The 16,940-nt window shown below is 37.5% G+C and overlaps 1 protein-coding gene across 1 annotated transcript in view; it reads right to left on the minus strand.

Annotated features, from left to right (window-relative positions):
* Positions 1-12,626: 12,626 nt before the first annotated feature.
* PLK2 (polo like kinase 2) overlaps positions 12,627-16,940 on the minus strand; it is a 6,070-nt gene continuing 1,756 nt past the window's right edge. The window contains exons 2-11 of the mRNA XM_037745773.1: positions 16,691-16,809; positions 16,119-16,214; positions 15,812-16,010; positions 15,563-15,710; positions 15,112-15,209; positions 14,653-14,782; positions 14,165-14,405; positions 13,914-14,043; positions 13,557-13,667; positions 12,627-13,419 (exon numbers count right to left, since the gene is read on the minus strand). Of these exons, the coding sequence (XP_037601701.1) occupies positions 13,228-13,419; positions 13,557-13,667; positions 13,914-14,043; positions 14,165-14,405; positions 14,653-14,782; positions 15,112-15,209; positions 15,563-15,710; positions 15,812-16,010; positions 16,119-16,214; positions 16,691-16,809 (1,464 nt within the window). The 3' untranslated portion in view covers positions 12,627-13,227. The remainder of the gene's footprint in view (positions 13,420-13,556; positions 13,668-13,913; positions 14,044-14,164; positions 14,406-14,652; positions 14,783-15,111; positions 15,210-15,562; positions 15,711-15,811; positions 16,011-16,118; positions 16,215-16,690; positions 16,810-16,940) is intronic.

The raw sequence follows: 16,940 nt of genomic DNA on the forward strand, positions 1-16,940 counted from the left end.
TTTAAATACACATAATAAAAGTCTCATTTTCAGTTGTTAAAGTACCCAATCTTCATTTCTGTTTTTTTTTTTTTCTTACAAATAAAATGTAACTTCAAGAAATCATAATATATCATTCTTACGCCATGAGTGCTAAGAGGCAAGCCACTTAGAATCAGGGAAGACCAAATGAATATTTCAAATTGTGATATACTACACTAGTGTATTATCTACATCACTATAGCAAACCACCTGTTATATGCCTGGCATAAAGCACATTCTTACTTTTACTTCTTAAGGAAGCCCATAAAATTTATCAATTTGATTGCAATTCTAAATGTATCAGCAAATTGACAGTGTTACTATGTTCAAGGTGAAATTCTTTTGAAGTACCTAGGAACCCAGAAGAACATTATTTTACAACTTCCTTTCCTGGATAAATAATTATGACATCTTGGTGTGTTTAGTTAGCATTGGCATTTCAGCTAATATTGACCAAAGAAGGTAGTGTGGCTATATTTAAACTCTTATCTCTGTCAGAGTTTCACCACCACGTCATAGCACATTTTAAGTATCTTATAATGAATGAGACCTATTATTCCCAGAGCACGCTTCAAATTCATTCATTTCTCCTCTCAAATTATTTTTCTAGTTATGTCCGCCTAAACTGTAGGAAATCCTTTTATCTGAAACAAGAATTTCATATTTCTATTTCAGTCCTTCCTCTATGAAGCCAGGATGAAATAATGTTGCTATGTAATACAACAAAACATATACTTCCAAGTTGAAATGACAAGGAGTTGATTATGACTCAGAGTCTGCAAAAGATTAGCGATTAGAGAAACTATACCCTGCCCAAATACATATCTTTCATTCTCATATGCCAGATGGTACCTGTGTCACTGACTGTCATCAACAATTTTTACCACCACAGTCACAGTGGCCAACAAAACAGAAAAGTGAAAAATAATATAAGGGGTAGTAGGATCTGAATGAATGTACATAGCCTGCATTCATTTTTCTGCTGTTCTCCTTAATAAATCACAAAAATAAGGTCATACATGGTTATAGCATGAAAAAATTTGAATCTGTCTTTTATAGGAGAAGCAATTGAAATCAAAGATGTGGTAACATGAAAAGTGGATCATGCTAAATGCATCTTAGCTACATTAAACTCACATGGGCTAGCAATGAATATTTCATGGTATAACCATATAATTCTTCTTAGAAATACAGACTGTTTTAGAGATGGGGTCTCTCTCTGTCCTCCAAGCTGCAGTACAGTGGTGTGATCCTGGCTCACTGTGACCTTGATCTCCTGAGCTCAAGCAGTCCTTTCACTTCAGCCTCCTGAGTAGCTGGGACTACAGATGCACATGAGTTGCACACCCAGGTAATTTTTGTTTTTTGTTTTTTGTTTTTGGTAGAGACAGCATCTCACTATGTTGCCCAGGCTGGTTTTGAACTTCTGGGTTCAAGCGAATCTCCCACCTGAGCCTCCCAAAGTGCTGAGATTACAAGAGGAGACTACCACCACCCCCAGCCAAATACAGAGATTTTTAACTGAGACAAAGCATGGCTAAGAGTTTCCCAGGTAAACAGATGTGCAGTCACCATCCATAATACATGCATTGTATCTTTGGCACTACACAGCTGTTCAACACTAGTGAGAAATAAAATGGACTGTTTTATCAATAGCAAGTCTAACATGTTCCAAACCATGTAGTGGACATGGAAGGATGCATCTCAGTTGAATTGAACTGTGAAGTTATGTTTTATAAATTTGTATAAGAAACAGTTTAAAAATTATTCATTTAAGTTTTCTTGGATATTTTTGGTTTTGTTTTTTTTTTTACCAAATTTTGTTTCTATGTCACTTCTGGACATAGAGGAGGAATAACTCCTTTCCTCATTGTGCAATTCAAATAAATCAATTGAAGCATACTCTTCTATACCTATTTTAAATTTTAACTTTCAAAATCTTATTTTCATCACTTCTTGGCCTTTTGGCTAAGATCAAGTGTAAAAGTCTTGCTCTAATGTACTCAATGTGATATATCCTCATGCTTTGTTAGTTAGGTTCTCCCCCAAAAGTGGCCTGTGAAGAAACAGCTCTGGAATCACAATGCAATGGTTTGAATAAGTCCTCCAAATTTCATATGTTGGAAACCTAAAATTGGTATGTTAATTAGAGGTGGGGACTTTGGGAGGTACTTAGGATTAGATAAGGTCATCAGGATGGGACCCCATGGTGAACCTGATTGCTTTAAAGAAGAAGAAGAGAGATCTGAGCTCATATACATGCTCTTGCTCTCCTACCATGTGATGCCTTCTACATCTTATGACACAGAACGAGGACTCTCGCCAGATGCTAGCATCATGCTCTTGGACTCCCCAGCCTCCAGAACTGTAAGAAGTAACTTTCTTTTCTTTGTAAATTACCCAGTCTGCAATATCCTATTATAGTAATGCAAAAGAGACTAAGACATATGATGTCAAAATTGGTGCTAAATTTCCTAGTTACCTAATTATTGTCCTACTACAAGAAAAATCTGAGCTGGCACCCCAATCTATTTGACAGATTCAGGATCTTTTTAAATTAAATGTACCTTATATAAGACAATTACTTACATATATTGACAAAATCTTTCAGGGAATATTCTTTGTGATCTTAAAAGTTATTTTGAAGAAAAATAATGTGTCAGTGTGTAAGTTTGGAAAAACCTTTACACTCTATTTCTCTCTTGGAGATTCATAATGCAGATTTAGGATATGGAAGTTCTAGAAAAGTCTTGATTTAAAGAAAAATGTTTATTTTATTTAAACCAGCATTTCCCAAAAGAATTTGCCAGTTAGTATGTTTTTCAGGAAATATTTTATAACATCAAAGAAATTTGGTATTCCTGGAAATACAGTTGGGGAAAATTTTTAAAGGTACAAGTTGAGAAGGGACAACAATAAGAAAAAGCAACATAAAAAGAGTCAAAATGTAGGAAACATTTATGTGACTTACCTTTGATTTTGTCAGTCATAAGAGAGTAAATTGGCTCGGTGTGGTGGCTCACACCTATAATCCCAGCATTTTAGGAGACTGAGGCAGTTGATCACCTGAGGTCAGAAGTTCCAGATCAGGCTAGCCAACATGGCAAAACCCCATTTCTACTAAAAATACAAAAATTAGCAGGATGTGGTGGCATGCACCTGTAATCCCAGATACTTGGGAGGCTGAGGCACAAGAATTGCTTGGACCCAGGAGGCAGAGGCTACAGTGAGCCGAGATCATGCCTCTGCACTCCAGTCTGGTCAACAGAGTGAGACACAGTCTCAGGAAAAAAAAAAAAAAAAAGAGTAAATTGCTCACACTTTGGGACACTCTCTAATTTGGTTTCCCCAAAAGCATGATGAAGGAAGCAATTAATAATTTAAAAGCTCTAATAATAGGTTAAGTATAAGATACTGAATGACAACAATATAACATGACATAAATATCAATAACTACTGATGTCAATATAAAACAAAGAGTTAATATGTATAGAGAAATATTAATAAAGATATAATATTAAAATAATTAGAGAGGGGAGGAAACTTACTAATTTCTCCTCTTGCTATTCTTTCAAATAAGAAAGGGTTTTTGTTGTAGGTCAAAAATGGTCAAATACTCACAATATTATATTGTTCTAGCTAATGAATTCTAAGACAGTTTTTATTATCTTTGTTTTACAGAAAAGAAAAAATAGGATCAGTGTCATGTTCATGATTGTTCACCAAGCAATTGGCCCAGTTTCTTCAATCTTGATATATCTGATTAAAATTCCAAACATTTTCTGCTATATGGTTTTAACTTGAATAGGATAATTGACTTAAAATAAGCATGTGTGTGTGTGTGTGTGTGTGTACCCCTGGGGGACGAAAAATCTGAGAGGAATATGTCAGAGTTGACAAAACTCAACTGTTATTTTTTCTTTAGCATCTAGGTAGAGAGTTGTATTTGGTGGAAGATTTAATTGCTTCAACCCAGAGTATATTATTTATTTAAATTCAAAAAGCCTAGTGCTTCTCTTGGGCCTATTGTCAGCCACTGGCCCATCCCTATGACTAATCTGTATTGTGGATATTTGGAGCTTAATCCTGAGTCACTCTGTAGCAAAACTGCCAGGCATACCTGCCGGATAGTGAATAGAAAGGTTTGTCTCACTAAAGAATTCACGAGGTTAAGTCCACATGTAGCACGTGCAACTTGCTGCTATAGCTGCCCCTTTGCCACCCATATATGTTGCTCTTCCTCAAATGATTATGTTATTCCCTCTCCCAATGTGGTAAAAGAAATAGAGATTAGCCACATAAGCTTACACAAGTCCCGATATTTCAGAAACAGTAAAGTCAGTCTATTCACAAGCCTAACAAAGGAAATGAGGATAGATTATGGCAACTGCTGATGAAATTGATATTTCAACCAACAATACAATTGAGGGATGATCTCTTGTTCCTAGTTAACTAAACTGCCAAATTCACCTTTATCCTAAATTTTATTATGAATTTAAGAGAATGATGTGAGTTAATAACCTTATGTGGATCAGGTGAAAATCTATGTAGAAAAGAAACCATCTACATCGCGGTGGAAACCTTGGCTTATGAAAACTGGTAGGTCTTCTATTGTCAGACTTATTCTTTTATTTCTTTTCGGTGCTACTGCAACGGGAAAAGGTCCCTTGTTCCCCTCACAGGGCATGTGATGGGGGTGTGGCCTGCTTCTTTGGTCAAATCTCTATGGGGAGCATGCAGACAGGCTGTGGGCCTCTGACCTCATGGCAGCAACTAGGGTGAATGTTTACCGCTCCTGAAGCTCCAGTGGGCATGTGGTACCATGTGCTCTTTCAGTTTTGCCAGCTGTAGGCGGCTTATATTTATCAACTGAATTAGACCCCTTGCCTTACTGCAAGGACAGAGGGCTTTCTGTATCCCGGGGTTTCTTGCCTTGGTGTACCAGAAGAATCAAATCACACGTGGGCTTGGAGAAAGATTGCAAGGCTTTTTGAGTGAAAGTAGCTCTCAGCAGAGGGGGGAGCCAGAAGCGAGATGGAGTGGGAAGGTGGTTTTCCTCTAGAGTCGGGCCATTCAGCGGCTCTCCTCCGACAGCCCTGGCCAAACTCCAAATCATTCTGCCGCTCCATGGCCTGTCATCCTCTGCCGGTGCCTGTCGATGTTCTCTTCCCTGGTGCGTTCCTCTCGATGTCCAGCTCCTTATGTCTTCTTCCACCACTGTATTCCCCCTCCACATCCAGCTGCTTGTGTGGGACCCGCCAGGGTCTCCAGGTTTTTTAGGCACATGATAGGGGTGTAGAGGGCTAGGGTGGTCTCGGAAAATGCAACATTGGGCAGGAAAACAGAAGTGCCAGTCCTCACCTAGGTCCGTGGGCACAGGCCCAGGCGTAGAGCCCTAGCCAAAATCCCGCCTTTCTCCACCCAGCACTTCCCTGCCCCACTCTAGAGTCATTACCTGACCTTTAACTCCACTTAAACCAGTAACACTTTAAAATGCCAGAAAATAGCTTTGGATGAAGCCCACACTTTCCCTAAAATCATCTATATATTTTTTGGAACTAAAATCAGCTTTCCTAAACAGAACTTGGAAATAGATAGGCTCCCTGAATATTTCACCTGACTCCATGCACTAGGCTTACCTTCAAACATCTGAGGAACCAGTTGAGTGAATCGGTCAAGCAAGGTCCCTGGAGAGGGTTGCCTCTTCTCTGAGGGCAGGTGCTTCTCAGCTCCAGCTGATTGTTGATATATAGAAATGTCTGATCATATTGTCTGATCATGAAGTTTTGCAAAAGAAGTTAGAAATTTTCATTTTTATCTGAAAGCTCCCAATGACTAAGTGATGACAATTGCTTGAAAATATTTTAAAACCCACTCTAAAACTCGCTGTTCTCAGCTCTAAAGCTTTGCCTAATTCTCTACATGAATTCATCTTTGCCTTTCATTTCTACTCATGTCATGTTCTCAGAAGAATATTCCTGGAATAAAATTACATGCTTTTATCAGAAAATTATATTGACATTCATCTACAAACAGAAATTCCCAGGAAAGCAGATAGCCAATGAGTTGTCTTTTGTTTTCGTTTTTTTTTTTTTTTTTTTTTGAGATTGACTTTCATGCTCAGAAGTGGATTTGGTTTTAAAAACCTGACATTCAGTGTACTTAAACATCTAGTTCTTCTTTGTATTTTTAAGTTTAATTTTAAAAATTTATATTGTTTCTATATTTCAACAAGAGACTTTAAGAGGACTTTATTATAGGATCCTAGTTAAAACTTAATTAAATTCTCTTTAATATTTTATATTACATTTAAAATATGCTTGACTTCCTTTTAATATACTGTTTTGCAATTGTCTGCTATAACAAATACTCCTAAGCATGTAAACGTTCTTATAAGTTGAATAAATTAAGCTTTTAAGATAATAAATTTAAGTGATCATATAATACTAAATTTAAATGTCATAAGGCTTTTATCATATAATACTAAATTTAAACGTCATAAGGCTTCAGTTTAAATTTCTAAGGCCATATCAGCTACTAAAATTTCAGGTTTTAATTGGGATTATAGTACTAATACATTACTATATGTGAAAATTAACATAGAGTTTCAATGTTAGGGCTAAAATGTAGACATTCTTTCTGTAACAAAAATTATTAATTCCATGATTCAGATTATCTTAAATACTTATGCGCTTATTACTAAGTCTTCTTGAAATTAAATGGTATTTCACTACTAAATAAACTGTTATATTATCTAAATTAAAATTTTTGTTTGTAACCTAGGCTGGCTGAGATTTTACATACACAACCACAGCTGTAGACCAAGATATCTACTGCAGTGCTGTCTGAGATGTTAAAAAAGTATACCAAGCCCTGTTATTCAGAATATAGGGGTGCTATCCCACTTCTCAGACCACATGTAATTCACATCCCCAGGTTCAAATTATTATTGTAAACTGGAGCTGGTTTATAAAGGTTTGTGAGAAGTGATGGTTAAAATATCAGGAATCATGTGAGCCAGCTGTTAACACAGCCATTATGTATTTATATAGACTTACAATTATATAAATTATGTTTAAAACAAAGACAATAAATACTTTAAACTCACTGCTGATTGTCTCCCTACATTTTGTTATTATACTTGATCTTAGCCAAAAGGCCAAGAAGTGATCTACATTTTATTATTATCTATTTTTGAGGTTATTTGTGTCTGTTACATCTGTATGCTGGAAATACTTTATAAAGATGTGCTGCTATGCATCTCTTTCCAAATCCACATTCAGTGACATCGCTCTGGTAGGGAGAAGTCCATCATGGTAAAAGAAATTATACCACAGAAATCTGCAAATGCAGTAAATCAGGGTTCTAGCTGATTTACATTCAGCCAGAATGTAAATCTGGCTGGTTTGAATGTTTTGGCTGCTAAACATTCATTGGTACACCAGTAGTTATGTTATTATCGAATTCTCTGTCTGCACTCCCCTCCAGGATACCCTATCACTTGTTTGGATTTCACATTTGTTTATCTCTTGAAATATTTAAAGATCTTCCATGTGGTCCCAAAGTGTGCACCTATCACATTTTTTCTATTTAGTAGGATCACATAGGTCACATAATAAATTTACATCTCAATGAAACTCTTTGACATGTCTATATGATCATACTTTTGAAATCTGCTGCCACAGATTTCAAAGAGGTGTAAAAGAAAGGCATTTTTTGCTTACTTCATTGAAGTCTGATGCCTTATTTTTTTTTGTCTGTTTGTTTATTTATAGAGATGGGGTCTTGCTCTGTCACTCAGGTTGTAGTGCAGTGGTGTGATCACTGCTCAGTGTGGCCTTAACCTCCTGGGCTCAAACAAATCCTCCTGCCTCAGACTCTCAAGTAGCTGGGACTATAAGCATGCCCCACCATGCCCAGATAATTTTTAAATTCTATAGCAAGATGGAGTCTCACTGTGTTGCCCATGCTGGTCTTGAACTCCTGGCCTCAAGTGATCCTACCACCTCCCAAAGTGCTGATATTACAAGCAGGAGCCACCACCCCTAGCCTAGGCCTGTTGCTTGATTTCATGTAGAACTGATTTTTTTATAGGCTTGGAACAGAGAATGTGTTCTAACTTGCATGGCTAGGTTAAAATATCTAATCATTTAGTATTTCATAGCAGAGATAGATTGGTAGTTTGTTATTTTATCTCACCTTAGAAGTAAAGTTTTTTGTACCTCAATCATTAAAATCAATTTTGTTTTACATATAAATGTATTATCAGGCTAATCCTAGAGGCAAAATCTATTTATTCTATTCAATTGAATTTTAGACATCGATGAACCATGATATTATTTTCTAACACTGCATACGAAAGTTTACCTTTTTAATTTGAGTTCACTAATATAATTAAATTGTGACAATTCAAACAAAGAAATATCTTCCATTACTAAAGTTAATAAGATACAAAGAAGAGCTAGAACAAAGCATGAATCTGACCAAATATAAACCAGAATCTCTTCCAAGTTGGGAAAAATAAAGTGGAATCTACAGGATTCTGGTTAAAGAAGAGTTTATTACAAGGTTTAGAAATATGCTGATTGTCTCATGGATGGATAATCATTCTCTCATGCAGCATTGGTTTTTCTGTGTACCTTATGAAGATGCAGCTATTCATTTTCAGTCACACGTATTTTCAGTAGATTAAAATCTCTATAATGTATAAACGGTCTGATGACGTTACAAAACACAGAGGCCTCAAGCGGGAATGACTCCATTCTTCATGCCCACCTATGCATGTTGTTCCTTCTCCAACCTTCCACTGCCTGTCATCCTGCTGCCTAGCTAACTACAGCTCTTAGCAATTATGTCACTTTGGTATTTAAGAGGAGAAGATAGAAGTGGTACAAAATTAATGGAAGATAAAAACTAAGAAAGGAAGGTAGGCCATTAATATGCTGGCTAAGGCTCAGATCCATTCTCTGCCCTTCATCTTCTTTATTTTGTGATACTACAATGACCTGACAACTATATTTCTGAGGTTTTTTTTTTTTTCTACTGCCTTCCAGCTCATTTGGTCAATCAGAGATTGGAGGGCAAAAGCAAGAAATAATCCAAAACATTTTGTCCCTTTTTTTTTCTCATCCAAATAGGCATAGGAGTCATCTCAAGCAATGATGACATTTGTTCCATGATTTCAAAATCCTGGTAAGCAGTGACCATCATGATTCTAGTTTCTGCCAGAAGACTCAGTTCTGGGCTCTGGTAACATGACTTTTTCTCTGGATCTCTCTAGCCATTGGCATAGTAGTGCCTTCTGCTGCTGTGAGTCTCTGGGTTGCCTCACTACTGAGCTCTTCCATCATCTGTAAGACCAACAATCACCATTAGGTTCTTCCTCCCTGAAGCTCCCAAAATGATCCCAACTGGATCTCAACTTACACAGAACTGAAGACCCGATTACAACTTACATAGAACTGAAAGTGGGAGAAACAAGAATGAGACAGTTATTTTATATTCTAGATAATTAGGGTTCCTGCCGTTACAGATGTGGAAAGAGGCAGAAGAAACAAAACAAGAACAGGAACAAACACTTACTGTGTACCTTTGATGTGCAAGTATTTTATTTTCATTTTAACTTCACAGATGAGAAAACTGAAGCTTGGAGAGATTAGGTGTTTACTGAAGATTGCATTAATAACATGTGGTTGAACAGAAATTTGGACTCAAGACTTGACTCCACAGCTTTTCCACTGGAGTAACCTTCCTCCCTAGCTGACATGAGGTTACATTCAGAAACAGTTCTTGAAGGGTTGATGGGACTAAGAGATAAAAGTCTTAAATGTCAAATAATCTGAGAGATCAAGGTTAATATCATGACCACACCAAGTTTAGTTGAAGGTATCTGTTATTTTCTTTTTTAGGAAACAAGGTCTCCCTCTGTCACCCAGACTAGAGTACAGTGGCATGGTCATAACTTATTGCAACCTCAAACCTCTGGGCTCAAGCCTCCTGCCTCAGCCTCCCCCATAGCTGGGACATGTAACAAAACTACAAAATCTTTAAACATTGCTTTTTTTTTTCTCAGCCTATAGACTGTTAGGATTTGTGAGGACTAATGGAGAAGTGTTCCTGGGGATCAAAGGTGTTCATTAAAGAAATCTAGAGGTTTTGGGGGGTTTTTTTGTGGAATTCAGGGTCTCCTTATTTGGAAGGGTAATTTACTTGGGAATTTTTTATTTTTCTTCCCCCATGGCAAAGACTTATCAACACATATTTTATGGAGATAGCCTCTGTACTCCTTCCCCAAAAATGCAGTTGGTAAGGGGAGACAGAGGTATCCTTATGTGTTCTCATCCACTCCCAAGATATTCTCCAAAACCTGGTTACTTCCAAATGTTGCTTTCTCTTGAGATATAGACCTGCATATCTACGTGTTTTCTGGACCTTTATGGGCATCCTTATACAAGTCTGATTTGATATGTCTAAAACTCCCTATATTTCCCGTCAAGCTCTTCCTTCTTATTCCTAATGTACTAGAGTTAATGGCCCAAGAATGCAACCCTTCCACCACTGACTGCCTCAGCCAATCTTTCTACACCTCACATTCTTTCTTAGGCATCACATTCAACCAGCCTCCAGATCCTGTTAAAATCAACTTTCTAAGTCCCTCCCAAATCAATCTTCATTTACTCATTCGTTTGAGAGTTGACTGTCCCGTACCAGATCTGGTGCTCTGTGCTGGAACATTGAAATGAATCAGGTGGGCCAAATGAGATATTGCCTAACTCTTCCTTTGCTCCTTTTCATTAAGTCTCAGATCCTTTCTCAACTGAATCACAACGTTAATATTTTTACTGTTTGGGCTGTTTCCTTCTTGTTCCCCACTCCTATCTCCTATGCTCCCAGAATAAATTTTAGGAACCTGAAATACTATGTCACTTTTCCTCCTTGAAATTTTTCAGTATTTTGGCATAGCCTTCAAATGCAGCCTAAAAGTGATGGGTTGCACAATTCATGTCTTACAGCCTTTACCTGTAATACTTCAGACTTGCACACCCACATCTGTGAACTCTTTCATCCTCCAGGCTTCTGTACGTGCTATTCCCACTGCGTGTAACAGTCTTCCCCATCACATACTTCTGTTTACCCCACACTAGTCTTTCAAACCCAATAAAAACAAATTTCTTCTCTGGAATCTATTCACTGAGTCCAGCCCATGCCTGGGGCTTCTTCCTCATGATTCCTGCTGTGAATTCCCACAACACCCAGTACATACCTTTATCATAAAATCACAGCTGTTATCACCCTAATAGTAAATGCACTGTCTCCTCCACTCCACGGTGACTTCCTTGATGGTGGGGTGGGGGGGCAGGTGGCTCGGGTTTACTCTTTGTCTCCAATGCCAGGCCCTGGATGTGGTATACAGCAGATGCTCAGTACATATAAGAATGGGTAAATGTGTATTTTGGAACCATGAGGTAATATACAATCTTCTACTGTGAAACTCAAAAGAAAGGAACATTTTTTTTCCACTGTTTGGAAACTATTGTTTCTTCTCTGCTCATAAAAATACAACTGGATTCTACCTTTGCACAGCCAGCTGTTAATATTCAGTTTCCTTCAGCTATAAGCCATTTAAAGAAAACTGAATTTGTATACATGGCCAGAGAACTCCAGCCAGCAGGAGTTAATCTAGGACATGTGAAATACTCATAACATATTCCCTGGATTTGGCTTTTATTAATACAATATACCAAGTGGAGTTTTAACAACTTTAGAAAAATGTAAAAATGCAACTAGCATCTCTATACTATGCTGTTCAGGATCACAATATAAACACAGCCTTTACAAGCCAAAGCACTTCTTTCCATAGGACAGTATTTTTCTTATAGTGGGGTCACAATTGAACAAAAAATATTTACATCTTATGCAGATCCCTGTAAGTTCAGAGTAACAGGATAAGCAGCTTTCCTTTACTACACCTGTCAAAGAGTAGATTCCACTGAAAAAGAAAACCTCAGATTTACCTCATAGGTAACTTAATAATTTAAAAGATGGGCCCCAAACTGTATGTTGGTTCCCATACCACTCCTCAACTACCATGCACCAGAAGGAATATAAAATGACTTATTCACAAAGTATTTCTCACTACTAGAATCAAGTGCTAGTACTGCCAGAGGCACTAGAAGTGTTTAGGCAGGTTTATGCTGAGTAACATGTTTAGCTGGTGCACACATTCTAATTCAGAGTTTTGCCCATATTAAGATAAACTTCCTGTACCTATTGACACTTAATAACAGACATCTGTTTACTCTGGCTTTACCTCCAAGCTATGCAAGTTTTGAAGAAATACTTCAGAGAGAAATTGGATTTGCATTTTGTAGGAGGCTTATATTTTGGTTGTAACTAGAATGGTGTTCTTAAGCTAGATCTACCCTGAAAGTTTATGATTGTACTTCAGGTATTAGACATCCTAGAAACTGTAGTTAGAAAAAAATTGAAGATCTAAATTTCTAGTATGCTTCTATCCTCAATGGCTTCTTGGCACTGCTTGGCATAACCTTATCAAAAAATGCCACAATGTGGTGATGAGTTCTACTAAAGACAAGAGACCATTATTTCTGCTTTTTCATACTCTTTATTGCCAACAGTTTAAAATGATCAACATAAAAAAAAGACATCTTGATAATAAATACTGCTCTTTGGGCTGTAATAAATAAAAAGTTTATTAACAAGGAATGCACTTTTCCAGCCACAAGTATCTTCAAAAATTAATGAAAAAAAAATTATATATGGCCATAGTTCACAGTTACGCAGCCAAAAGCTGCTCCAATTACAGCCGTTAAACAACGTGGGAGCTTCCTCCCTTCTCCCTCCCCTTCAGGAAGTATATTCACAGTTCCAAGTCCTCTGGCTGAAATGCTCTCAACAGAGAGAATTTAAGAATCAATGCACCTTTCTGCAAAATTTTCTTTAAAAACCTTTTAAAACAGGTATCTCAAGGAAAACTGCATCCTGGTTCACTCTTGGACTGTCCACAGTCAAGAACTGGATGCCCTGGCCTGTTCTGGTTCCACCCAGTCCAGCAGGCCACAGAGGAATTGTTTTCGTACCACCACATGTCCATCTTCTTCAACATGCTCTAAATCATTCTACTGCCTTCCCTGTAGATCTCACAGTGGAAAAGAGGAGTCCCATAGGGTCTGTTCAAAAAGTCTTTTAGTTACATCTCTGTAAGAGCATGTTTAGGGCATATTCCATTCGATTTTTTAATTCTGATGAACAGCCAGACATCAGCAGAGTTGTCAATCTGAAAGTTGTAGATATCCTATCCTCATTGATGTAAGTGAGAAGGTATTCTTCATTTTGGCTACAGATGATTATTTTTGTATGATCATGGTAGAAATTCACCTTAAAAAAATAAACACGGACATTAGATCTCTTGAAATAGTCAAGAATTAGAAAAGTTCAGTCAATTACTAAACTGCCTAGGTACAAATCTTTTTGTTTAGGACCTAAACATGAACTGTCCTGCAGAGTTCATTTACCTGAAAGGTGCCATCATTAAAGAGCATCATCAAGGCCTTATCAGATTTTAGCCACTGAAGGAGGTAGAGCCGAGGTCTTCGAATATCAGTAACACTAGGCAGATCTCCACCCTGGAAGAGATGAGTGAGTTAGTGCCTACAAAGATTTTGTAGCATGTACTCTATTCTTATTCTAAGAAAATCTTTTCAAACTTAAGCAAGCATCAGAATGGCCTTGAAAATCTCTGCCTCCATCTCTCAGAGATTCTGATTCAGTAAATCAGGGGTAGGACAGGCGAATCTCTAGTTCTAACAAGCTTCAAAGTGATTCAGATGCTATTGGTTTGTGGACTACCCTTCAAAAGCCACAAAACTTACATCCATTAGGTTCTCCTCCATGTAATGAGAAAAGTATTTCAGCACCGTCACTTGACTAATAAATTGCTCAGGAGCATCTGTTGCTGAGAAAACAGAGCACTGGCCAAGCTCTGCGTAATAGTGAACTGTTCTATAAAAACAGGAACGACAGGGAGAAAAGAGGAAAAAAAATAGAAGCAGTTAATCAGTTTTTAGATTTCTTTAGTCCAAGACTAGAGAACTGACAGGATTTCATTAATCAATACACTTACTTTTTATCTGGAAGGAGGCTCATGTGAGCACCATTATTGAAAAGGACACCCACAGTGTGGTCTGAGAGCTGGTACCCAAAGCCGTATTTGTTAGAGTAATCAACCCATTTGGTGACCCATTGAAAGGATGTGCTCAGCTGCTCTTTGGGAATGCAGTCAGCTTCCGGCATGTTTTCCAGACATCCCCGAAGAACTCTTGCCACTGTGTCTGCAACACTTCCCATAGTGCTGTCTTCAAGGCCTAAAAAAGTCAGACAGAAATGTTTTAAGGTAAACAATATTTTAGCAATAAAACCTCAGGCTTTGGTAGATATTAAGTTTCACTCCATTAATTCTGAAGACATAGAACTTAGGATTATTTTCCAATTCCTATAACCTTGCTGCTTCTATGTTAAATTAAGCTACAGTGTAAATTGACTTAAATTACTATGTATTTAGCACTGGCATTTAGAGTTTCATTATTTAAAATGAGACTGACAACTACTTACATTCACTGCTGCTGCTGCAGCTGCCAAGAGTCCCTCTGACTATCATCCGAATAGCATCCCCGATCTGCTGCTTGTTTTCTACTGCGGGTGTTCCAGACCTGACAACTGTGGTGGTAGGTGGCTGGAGCTCCTAGGAAGAGAGGAAAGTTATGCAATGAGTCAAGCATCAAAAATCATTTAAGGCTGAGAATTCCAGATTAAGATGAGAGTCAGGTAGCTGCTGTGAAAGCTTATCAAAAAGCAATGGACACAAGCCAGATAAAAGATAATGCAGTAACTCACTTGCATGCACTATAAAACTAAAAGCCAATAACTTCCCTTTCAAAGGGTTTGAAGAAAAACTTGAGGTAAATACGGCCATGATAATTTGAACCATGATAATCATAGTTCAAGTCCTAATTCATAAAGAGTGGAAATAATGTGAAGCATGAATATCTACTTTACTCTTCCCCAACACACCTCATCTGTCCTGTGTTTGCTGGGTTGCTGAGTTATTGAAGTCTTTTTCAAATCATGCCTAAGCTTGTAGATGTCTTCATCTTCTTTAGACACTCGATCTGCAAATCAAGGAATAAAATTACAAACATTAATCTATCTTAACAAGGAAGGAAAAGGGTTAGCCACATTTCCTCATTCTTGCATTATTCACCAGCTTATGAGCATCCAAGGCAAAATAGCATTTTACCTTTGCCATTAGCTGCAACTAGCCCAAAAACCCCTCTTTAATGTTTGCAAAATGAAAAGCTATCAATCACAATTCAAGGTATGGATTTATTATGCTATAAATATCAACGTTTAAGAATATGTGAATCTGGCTAGTTATATTAATATAAAATTCCCTTTTAACTAATGTACCAAATTTAAATATAATATTGGATACAAAAAAGGAAAAGAAGTCTTATTAACTTACTATGTGTGTCAATATATCTTGCTTTGTCTTTTTTGCCACCAAAAAGAGCAGCAGCTGCTTTCTTAAAGAAATTCTTAGCTGGGCTCGATAAGTGGAAATCTGGAACTGTGTGACAACAGCTAGAAGACAGTCTGTCCGGAGTGAAGCCCTGTGGAATATTAGAAAAGGCCTTAAGTAACCTGCCAGGTAACTGGGATCAATAGCATGGAATTTAAAAAAAAAAAAAAAAAAAGGAAGATAGCAACCAACCTGCAAAAAAAAGTCATGTCGAATGATGTCATCCAAACTGGGACGATCCTCTGGGTTTTTGGATAACATACTAGCTATTAAGTGCTTGGCAGGAGCCAGCAATGAGGATGGCATTGTATACCTTGCTTCTCTTATGCACCTATAAGTTTCTTTGAGATTTGTAGTTTCAAATGGGGGCCTCCCTAGTAGCATTGTATACCTGTGTGCAAAGAAACACATCTTTAGCAATGGTCATAAAGCAACTCTTTTCAGGTGTTAACATCTAAATCTGAATTTGCTTTTTAATTATTCTGCTGTATTTACTTACATTACACAGCCCAAGGCCCAAATGTCTGATTCACAGCCGTGTCCTTGTTTGTTGAGGACTTCAGGAGAGAGATAATTTGGGGTACCACATATCGTTCTGGAAAGACAAAAATCGAGATCTTATTAGGAACTATTTCACTATTTAAACTTAGTTCTCTTGATGTGACTTGATGGGAAACAAAATCTTATCATCTATGCTGAATTTCTATTTGGAAACATTTGACTTTTAGCATCTGAACAATTGAGGTCTGGCCAAGTGAGTTTTGGTAATTTTTTTTACATACACAAACAGTGTTTTAGCCTACAGGACAAAATATTGTTAACCAACTAAAACCAGGGACATTGTGGCATTTTATACATTTCAGGCCCAGAAAAGATGTCGTTGACTGCTTTCATAATCAGTTTAGAGGCACAGGGGGCTCTGTCTAGTACACAGTGGGCATTTAGTATTTCTTTAACATTGCTATGGTTTATAGATTTTATCACCTGACCTCTAAAACATCAACTGCAAAATAATGAAGGCACATTTGGTCTCCACGAAACCCTCCCAGGATGCATCTTTCTGACTCTTACCTCCTTCTGTGTTCCAAGGGTTCTAGCCTGGCTGCCAAACCGAAGTCCCCAACTTTTAGTTCCATGGCTTCATTAATAAAAAAGTTCCCTAAATGATAAACAAAACAAAAAGTGAATCCCTTTGAAAACGCATTCTAACCAAGTACACACATATCCACTTTGGACCCAGGCAGCCAATTGTTATATCAAAGTCGTCCATTCAAAAGCTAAATTGCAGAAGCTAGATCCCAATAGATCCCAATTAAGAATG

Source organism: Cebus imitator, unplaced genomic scaffold, assembly GCF_001604975.1.
Source record: "Cebus imitator isolate Cc_AM_T3 unplaced genomic scaffold, Cebus_imitator-1.0 Scaffold213, whole genome shotgun sequence".
Taxonomy (NCBI): domain Eukaryota; kingdom Metazoa; phylum Chordata; class Mammalia; order Primates; family Cebidae; genus Cebus; species Cebus imitator.